This window comes from Salvelinus sp. IW2-2015, linkage group LG6.1 (assembly GCF_002910315.2).
Source record: "Salvelinus sp. IW2-2015 linkage group LG6.1, ASM291031v2, whole genome shotgun sequence".
NCBI classification, from domain to species: domain Eukaryota; kingdom Metazoa; phylum Chordata; class Actinopteri; order Salmoniformes; family Salmonidae; genus Salvelinus; species Salvelinus sp. IW2-2015.
In genome coordinates, this window is record NC_036845.1 from 20980436 (window position 1) to 20990911 (window position 10476).

At 41.5% G+C, this 10476-nt stretch overlaps 1 protein-coding gene across 1 annotated transcript; it reads right to left on the reverse strand.

The window, feature by feature from the left end:
• Window positions 1–6787: 6787 nt before the first annotated feature.
• LOC111965303 (POU domain, class 3, transcription factor 2) lies at window positions 6788–10214 on the reverse strand. Its single transcript, XM_023989390.2, has one exon. The coding sequence runs from the start codon at window positions 10186–10188 to the stop codon at window positions 9058–9060; it is 1131 nt and encodes a 376-aa protein (XP_023845158.1). The 5' UTR covers window positions 10189–10214; the 3' UTR covers window positions 6788–9057.
• Between the last annotated feature and the right edge of the window lie 262 nt (window positions 10215–10476).

Below are 10476 nucleotides of genomic sequence, written 5' to 3' on the forward strand. Positions count from 1 at the left end.
CCTACAAACCTGACTCAGTTACACCAGCTCTGTCAGGAGGAATGGGACAAAATTCACCCAACTTATTGTGGGAAGCTTGTGGAAGGCTACCCGAAACATTTGATCCAAGTTGAACAATTTAAAGGCAATGCTACCAAATACTAATTGAGGGTAAGTAAACTTCTAACCCACTGGGAATGTGATGAAAGAAATAAAAGCTGAAATAAATAATTCTCTCCACTATTTATTCTGACTTTTCACATTCTTAAAATAAAGTGGTGATCCTAACTGACCTAAGACAGGGAATTTTTACTAGGATTAAATGTCAGTAATTGTGAAAAACTGAGTTTAAATGTATTTGGRTAAGGTGTATGTAAACTTCTGACTTCATCTGTAAATCCCTCTCTGTTGCCGCTTGTTATAGACCCCCCTCAGCTTCCATCTGTGCCCTGGACACCATATGTGAATTGATTGCCCCCATCTATCGTCAGAGTTCATACTGTTAGGTAACCTAAACTGGGATATGCTTAACACCCCGGCCGTCCTACAATCTAAGCTAGATGCCCTCAATCTCACACAAATTATGAAGGAACCTACTAGGTACAACCCCAAATCCGTAAACATGGGCACCCTCATAGATATCATCCTGACCAACTTGCCCTCTAAATACACCTCTGATGTTTTCAACCAGGATCTCAGCGATCACTGCCTCATTGCCTGCGTCCATTWTGGGTCCGCAGTCAAACGACCACCCCTGTCAAACGCTTCCTAAAACACCTCTGCGAGCAGGCCTTTCTAATCGACCTGGCCCGGGTATCCTTGAAGGATATTGACCTCATCCTGTCAGTAGAGGATGCCTGGTTGTTCTATAAAAGTGCTTTCCTCACCATCTTATATAAGCATGCCCCTTACCATAAATGTTGAACTAAGAACAGATATAGCCCTTGGTTTACTCCAGACTTGATTGCCCTTGACAAGCACAAAAACATCCTGTGGCGTACTGCACTAGCATCGAATAGTCCCCGCGATATGCATCTTTTCAGGGAAGTCAGGAACCAATATACACAGTCCGTTAGGAAAGCAAAGGCTAGCTTTTTCAAACAGAAATTTGCATCCTGCAGCACTAATTCAAAATGTTTTTGGACGCTGTAAAGTCCATGGAGAATAAGAGCAGCTCCTCCCAGCTGCCCACTGCACTGAGGCTAGGAAACACTGTCACCACCGATAAATCCATGATAATCGATCATTTCAACAAGCATTTCTCTACGGCTGGCCATGCTTTCCACCTAGCTACCTCAACCCCGGCCAACATCTCTGCACCCCCCACAACAACTGGCCCAAACCACTCCCTCTTCTCCTTCACCCAAATCCAGACAGCTGATGTTCTGTTAGAGCTGCAAAATCTGGATCCCTACAAATCAGCTGGGCTAGATAATCTGGACCCTCGCTTCCTAAAATTATCCGCCGCCATTGTTGTAACCCCTATTACTAGTCTGTTCAACTTCTCTTTTGTATCGTCTGAGATTCCTAAAAACTGGAAAGCGGCCGCGGTCATCCCCCTCTTCAAAGGGGGATGTCTAGACCCAAACTGTTACAGACCTATATCCATCCTACCCTGCCTTTCTAAAGTCTTCGAAAGCCAAGTGAACAAACAGATCACCGACCATTTCAAATCCCACCGTACCTTCTCCGCTATGCAATCTGGTTTCTGAGCTGGTCACGGGTGCACCTCAGCCACGCTCAAGGTCCTAAARGATATCATAACCGCCATRGATAAAAGACAGTACTGTGGAGCCGTCTTCATCGACCTGGCCAATGTTTTCGACTCTGTCAATCATCGTATTCTTATCTGCAGACTCAATAGCCTTGATTTCTCTAATGACTGCCTTGCCTGGTTCACTAACTACTTCTCAGATAGAGTCCAGTGTGTCAAATCGGAGGGCCTGTTGTCCGGACCTCTGGCAGTCTCTATCGGGGTGCCACAGGGTTCAATTCTCGGGCCGACTCTTTTCTCTGTATACATCAATGATGTCGCTCTTGGTGCGGATGATTCTTTGATCCACCTCTACGCAGACGACACCATTCTGTATACATCTGGCCCTTCTTTGGACACTGTGTTAACAAACCTCCAAATGAGCTTCAGCGCCATACAACACTCCTTCCGTGGCCTCCAACCGCTCTTAAATGTTAGTCAAATGAAATGCATGCTCTTCAACCAATTGCTGCCCGCACCTGCCTGCCTGACTAGCATCACAACTGTGGACGGTTCTGACTTATGAATATGTGGACAACTATAAATACCTAGGTGTAAACTCTRCTTCTACATTTGCACACACCGTACATATATTTTTGTATTGTGTTATTGACTGTACGTTTGTTTATGTGTAACTCTGTGTTGTTGTTTTTGTCGCACTGCTTTGCTTTATCTTGGCCAGGTRGCAGTTGTAAATGAGAACTTGTTCTCAACTGGCCTACCTGGTTCAATAAAGGTGAAATAAAATAAAATAAATACATTTAGCTTGTCTGGTAGGCTCACGTCCCATTGAAATTCACGACTGGGTTTCCCTTTCCCTTTATATGAACTGTAACTCAGTAAAATCTTTGAAATTGTTGCATGTTTCATTAATATTTTTGTTTAGTGTGTGTGTGTGTGTGTGTGTATGTATGTGTATATATATGTATATATGTATATATATATATATATATATATATATATATGAGAGAGAGCCTATTGCTAAATGAAAATACAACTGTTCAGTGTTACTTCTCAAATGCCATTCTATTTATGCTGGCAGTGGTAAGTAACCACATACAATGTAAAGTGCTTTTAACTTACAGCATAGATTCAATCAGATCAAGCACTAACCAGCGATAGCCAACACCCACATAGCTGATATTTTGGAGGTGTCTGAGATGCAACTGCGTTGGAGCTGTCAATTTGGTGAGCAGTTGCTCTTGATCATTGTCATGAAGCCACACCTGTCCCACTCGCATTACAAGTTCAGAACCGGAAAGTGTATTGGCTATATATAAATAATGACGCTCAAATTTAAAATCATTAAACAAAATAATCATCATTTCTATCAGCCTAATCAATGTATATTACCCATCTCTCATTCCAGTGTTTGAACTTGTAAACAAGGCTGCATGGGATTTGGGGTTTCTCTTAAAGTGACTCAGTGCAGCCAATGGCAATGTCTGCTTTAGGTATATTGCCAGGAGCTTCTTGTGGATTTGACAGCTCTAATGCAGTTCCACCTCCAACACCGTCAAAACAACCTCTACACAGATGTCAGCTAAAGCAGATTTGATTAAATAGAGCCCTAAGATTGCTTAATTTGATCATTATTATGAGGCCTATAATACATTATAAATAGGCCTAGGCTACATAATGAATGTTAAGTGGCCTACCGAACAGGATCCCACTACGAAAGACCAGCTATGTTGCCTGATGAGAAGGTGCCTTAAATTGTTGAGTTTGTTAATGTACCAAATATTGAACATTATGAAAGCATGCTTTAAGAATGAAATGAGCAGTAGGCAATATGTAAACCCATGTCCCTATCAATTTAAAAGGTTCTAAGAAAGAATGTGTTCCATGTGTAGGCCTAGGATACACTAAACTGCCCCGCCTTTTAGGCTATTATTCCGCAAAGGACTCGCTAGATGGCACCAGAGGATTGACGCAGCGCAACTTGAGCTGTGTGCAGCGGATAAGCACCATGCAAGAACCGTGCAGTGCGCGAGCCTAATGGGAAATTTCAAGCAACCTAAATAAAGAGGAAGGTGTAATTAACATGTCGCAGTATTAATTGCATCTGCAAGTGAAAGAATGAAGTGCACAAGACCATCGTTTTTTTTTGTTATAAATAAATATAGTTAGGCGTTGCTTCTGTGAGGGTCGAGATAGATCAGAGGCCGGTGCATTTCATGCAAAACATTTAAATGGTATTGTGGGCTCCTGCACACTTTCCTTTTGAATATTTGGTCTTATTCAAATAAAACATGTTACTGGTATATGCAAATATGCTCAGTAAAGGCTCAGTAAACAAACCACGGCTATGTAAACAAATAATAATAATAATACAAAAAAGGACACTACAATAATAGTACAAATTTGACACGTAGGCTAGGATATTCAATTTCCACAAAATTCCCAAAAGAAGGCCCCTATGGAAGAAGGCATGTAGACCTAGCTCTGCAGTTCTCATACTTGCATTTCTTCTTTCGTAGGCTCTTTGAGGCGGCCTGCAGCCAAGTCCATCCAAATGTATCAATCAGGTGTTAATGGTGGATTGGCACTAAGGAGTCATGTAACCATAAAGGTATTAGGCTATACAGAATCGCGGTACAGGGATAATGACTGAGCGCATTTCGTAAGGCCTTGCTTAAAAGGAAAGCTATGCTTATTCGCCTTAAATTAACCATCTTTACTGTTGAACGCAGATATTTGCTTTAGCTTTTCATTACAGTTAGTAGCCTAGGCCTACCTAATAATATCAATACTATTGAAGTTACATTAGAGCCGGTTACATTAACACTTTCAAACTATCGATAATATACCTTCCACCCTTTCACATCAAAACGTTATTGAACTTGTGAAGCATCGAGTGTTTGTGTGGGTAGAAAGGCTGATACGTGTGATTGGTTCAGATTATCATCATATGATCGCATGTAAACAAAATTGAAAAAATAAGGGACATCTACGTGTTTTCAAAGTTTCTAAAATATGCAATGTAATATGGCATTTTGCTTTGAATTATTGGATTATATTATCCACCAAAATGTTTCATCCGGTCAAGAAAAACATGTGATGTAACGTAAGCATTACGATCATACCAGATGCAACGTTATTTACTTTTTCCAAAACAAGCACATAGAGAAAGAACCATTTGTGGCGAAAGAGAAGCAGCGGCCCACTGGGRATACTAGTTGAATAAACGTTGTTTCCACATCATTTCAATGACATTACGTTGAACCAAGGTGGAATAGACGTTGAATTGACGACTGTGCCCAGTGGGCAGCTTTCAAATATTACCTTAGCACTATAATTATTCTACAATACTGACGATGGATCAGCTCCTATAGATATGACCATCTTTGGCTGCAAATATTGAAGCGACTTATAATGCACAAAATCAATATTTGGCACATCATCCAGCAGATGTTGTTCGATATCATGAAATATATTGAGGCGAATATAATTTAATTGAATGAACATCAAATTGATTTCAATGTCATTTAAATATATAGGCCTACGTAGCCTAAAATGTAGCCTTTCATTTGAAGCATGCATCGTTGTATTATTCATTTGTTTTTAACAAGTGCAAAGACATGAGCTTCATAGGCTAGCCTATTTGTAGTCGCCTACGTTCTGAACGTATCCGCAGTCACATTGAGACGGATGAACCTCTTGATTATGTGTTTAGCAGAGATCTTCTGTGTATCTTCTGTGACGCGGAACGGCAAAAAAAAAAGCATCTAACGACGCACCTAGACGTTCTACGAGTGGTCTGAGGCCGTCAATATATAACGAGTGTTATTTTGTGCAACTTTAGTAAAGATGGTTTTGGGAAACAGCTCGGCTACTATACTTCATACGATTATTCTAAAGATGATCTTAACGCTACGAAGGCTCTGAGAAGCCATGCCCTGATCTGGGTTGTGACCACAGAGTTGGATAGAGGACTCTCAAACCTTGATTATGTTTTGTTAATTCTAGGCTACTGTCTGTACTTTATGCCTCAATATATTTCGTGATATCTAACAACATGTGTAGAATCATTTGCCAAATCTTGATTAAGTCCATTATTATATGGTAGGCCTACGCATTTAAAATAAGCCATGTCAATATTTGCACCCATGGGTGGTTTTATCCCTATACGAGCTGATCCATCATCAGTGTTGTGGAATAAAAGCTTGTTTTAGCATGTGCAGCGCCATTGAGGACTTTCACCATTTTGAAGTAGTCAACATGATTCCACCCGGGTGATCAGGAGGGATAAACCAATGAATTATAGTCATGCGCAAACATTGGCAGTAAATCACCAACCTTGGCTTCATACCTGTTCAAACAACACACCACAGGTGGCAGTATGCACCCTTTCAGTTTGTTTGCCAAGTCATAAAAGTAGTAGAAGAAAATGGACAACTTAAAAATGGAGGAGTCCTCAATGGGCTGCCAATAACGCTGCCCACTGAGACGCCATAATAGGACTTGTGATCGATAGAGGGCAGTTGTATTATTTTGAACCCATGTTCAAATGGATTCATTGACCCTAACCTATACGTCCACAGAGCTCAATGGTGTTGTGGTCCATTTGACCTGTGGAATGGACACTCGACATAGGCCTACATTTAGCCTACAAAAGACTACAGGCTGTTGAGGGTGCAGAAACGAAATAGGACTATAGTCTATATTTTCCCTATAGCCAAGGCTCACCACCTATTTGCTCATATTAAATATGTTTGTCTAGTCAGTAAATATGAACGAATGCACAGAAATGTCATAGCTGTCGTGAAACTGTAACTTGCATTAATTAGGTCTTAGCATTTGGTTGGCATAATACAATGCGCCATGGCCATGAACTGATAAACATTCAAATCTTATTGTTCTCAATTTCAACATGGTATTAACCAACTCCATGCCTCTCTTCTTGCAAACCCCAAAAGGAAACAAATTCGTCATCATGACGTTATGACTACGAAAAAACCTTTGATGAGAATACAATAAAAAAAGATGGTGGGAAATAGCCAGAAAGACCATGTTCCATGTTAGCTTTAAATAAATATACATTAGATCTCGACATTGAAAAAAGCTTTTTAATATCAACCCCATTATTTAAAAATGTGCAAGTCTTTGTTCATGTCATATCAAGTGATGAAATATTACCTAAACATATTTCTATCACCATCTCTGCGTGTTTAACCCCCAGATTTATCCAGATCAATTAAAAGTGAACGTGACAAACGCGGGGAAAAAAAACAAAACAAAAACAAAACATCGAATTTGTACATCGCACAGTTTGATTTTCAGAGAATTGTAAGATTGGTCGATTAATTCAAGCTACAGAAGAAATATGATCAATGCCATGACCTTTTTTCTTAAAAAAAAAAAGTAAGATTAGGCAAGCTGCTTCCAAATGAGAAGAACACAAGTCCCTGGATACAATTTGCATAAAATGAAACAAAGCTACGGAGAACAAGCCATATGGTTATCAGAAAACATGTATATACACGTAGCATTGACGGTATAGGCTATGGCAATCCCGCTGAAATAAAAAATACTATCTCTCCCCCCTTATGACTAGCCTATATTCCATAAGCCTTTTCGATGGCATTTATATATCTATTGTACTTTGTGTCATCTATAGAAAGTCGTTATAGAATAAATTACAATCTCAACAACAAAATAATAAAATTAAAGTATTTGATAATTATTCCCATTTCGTAATGATACCAAAACAAAAGAAAGATGGTAAGGATAAAATAAAATCCTCACCTATGATAAATAATAAAATAATAATATATTATTCTTATTATTATTATCATTATTATGTGGTGCCAGGTGACTTGTTTTTGACAAAAGGCCTACGTTGTTTTTAAAAGTTGATATAAAATGTAGGCTACTTAAATATCTATTTCCTTTTGTAAAGGAATAATACATCTTTTAAATAAAATATATTTCAGCGAGCATATCGCCTTCCTTTGCCAATCTGTGGGCTGATTCATTATTTAGTTGCCAATCAATTAGAACATAATTACTTAAAGCATATATTTGATTCAAAAATATGTCAGGTGGACATTATTGAAAGCCAATGACAGGACAACATGTGAAGTCAATTCTGCCAATCCAATTGAATTCACATCAATGAAATGCCTCTGAATTTAACATAAAATGCGTCTCAAACACATTACACTGCAAACAACAAGCATAATTTCAGCTACAAATAACTTTAAATAAAAATACAAGGTAGGCTATTGAAACCTAAAATTGTGTCAAAACCATTTGGAATAAAAAAATAAACAGCTAAAACCTGTTTTTGTTTTGAAAACACCGAAAGAAAAAAAGTGCCTCAGTGAGAAGGAACTAAGCCATGACTGTTTAGTTATACAATATTTACAAAATTGATCACAATGTTCTGTGAAACTTGGGGATATATCTTGCTCTAGAAAAGTGCCAGGTTTCCATCGCCACGTAGCCCTTCCGTGACCTGACTGCTAGCTGCTGGCCGCGTGGCGTGGAGCGGAGCTCAGTGTTGGCAGCCTTTTGTGTTTAGAACCGCACGTGCTGATATCATTGAGAGAACGAGGAGGATGATGTGTTCTTGTGTGCGTTCAAACGGAATATCAAAACCATACGATTTATGTGGTATCAATTATTCAAGGAGGTCCTTCGAACTGCTCTTGACAATAATAATAATAGGGATATAACAAGTAACAGGCAAAATAATAAAGCTTTCGCCCATAATAATTTGCCTAAACGCCTCAAAGCAATGTTGAATGTCAAAACTAACTGGAAAAATATGAGTGACAGATTATCAACCCTCACACATTGCTCAGCCGATGCTCAACCCCAGCTGCATGTCTGGGACAGAGAAATGGCGTTTAGGCTATATTTGTCGAATGCAGCTCTGATGACTTTTCTTGTCGGACCCACATGTCCAGAACAAAACAATGACGATTACGCAGCGCCATGTGTTGAATACACTAGAAAAGTCGAGAACGTAAACCATTTTAGCTAAGAATCTCGAGCCTAGTTTTAAACGATAATTCCCTTTACGCCAAATATTTTTCACAATAGGGCTACACCTTGAAACTGCGTCGAGTCACATTGCAAGGCATATCCTCGAACATGTGTTCTCTTAGCTCTTGAAGAAAACAATTTCCACTCCATTGCTAATGATATTTGGGGTTTGAATGGTATTCAATGCAGATATTGTGTAAGTAGCCTACTCATGCCATAGGCTAGGCTATTATTATACATAAAACACCCACTATCGCTCATAGTCCAGTGAAATATATATCGTTTTCAGGATAAATCAAATCAGGAAAAGTCTAATAGTGGTCCGTTATTGTTCATTGAACCGGTGTTTGGACTCCATGATGTGGCGGTGTGTCCCCATACACATCCTCCGTTCCAGGAAGCGGTCCACCGGGAGGAGTCATCCGTTTCTCTTTCTGTCTCCTGTTACAAAACCAAACCCTCACCACCTCTTTCTCCAGCTGTAGACCGTCCGCCAGGGAAGTAATTTCCGCCGCTGCGGGTTTAGGACACTTCAAGAAATGGGTCTCCAAAGCCCCTTTTACGCTTACCTCGATAGAGGTCCGTTTTTTCCTTTTCCTCCCTTGTGCAGCGATTTTGTCCAAGCTGGTTGGGCTGCCCGAGGTGGAATCCGCTTCTTCCAACCACTTGTTCAACAAAGGCTTGAGCTTACACATGTTTTTGAAGCTGAGCTGCAGGGCCTCGAACCTGCAAATAGTGGTTTGGGAAAACACATTTCCATACAGCGTTCCCAAGGCGAGTCCGACGTCAGCCTGAGTGAAGCCCAGCTTGATCCTCCGCTGCTTAAACTGCTTGGCGAACTGCTCCAAGTCGTCCGAGGTCGGTGTATCCTCGTCCGAATGGTCGTGGTGACTCTGTTGCTGGTGCTGGGACGCCTGGTGGCCGTGGTCGCTGAGATGCGGGCTGTGGTGGTCTTCGTGTGCGTCTCTTAGGTTGTGGTGATGCATCCCCTGTCCGCTGCCTGGAATCAGGCCGTTGACGCCGAATCCGGGCTGTGAATAAATAAGGCTCTGGCCATTGGATGTTGCCATGCTGGGTATGTGGGCTGCGGTAGTTCTCCACGCTCGGGCGTCGTGGTGGTTCCCATGRGACTGGTGCACCAGGTGGGSCGGTCGCGGCTGGTGCTGGTGCTGCAGGTTYTTGGAYCTGTGCATCTCGTCTCTGGTGCCCTGCACCGCGGGTTTGATGTCCTGGTCGCCGAGAGGACTGGTTGACCACGGAGCTCCCTCTCCGTGCGACAGTGCCGTTATCCACTGGTGCGCGTGGCTGAGCGGGTGACTGTTGCTCTGCAATGAGTAGTCACTCTGCAACAGGGTCTGCGCGTCCCTGTACGCCGATGCTTGCTGCATGCTCCCGGGCTCCGAGTGCACAATGGATGCGCTGGAGGTAAGGATATTGTAATGATTAGACGCTGTGGTCGCCATGACTCTCGGAGCCGGACTGATCGCTCTTATTAAAGGAACCTTGCATTTGACAGTTACTGTTTTGCCACAGGCGTCTCCCAGGCACTCTGCCAAGTGGACTCAGCGGCGCGCACCTGCACCCCGCCTCGTCCCGCTGTTCATTGGACAGAAATGGCTGATGGACGTGGTTGCTACTGGCAACAGCCCTCTCATTGGACGCTGCAGTGTCTCAACAAACACTACCCCTTTCTAGAGAACTGCGAGTTATGCTGCGGCACCTCTGAAACATGAGAGACAGAGTGCTGCATG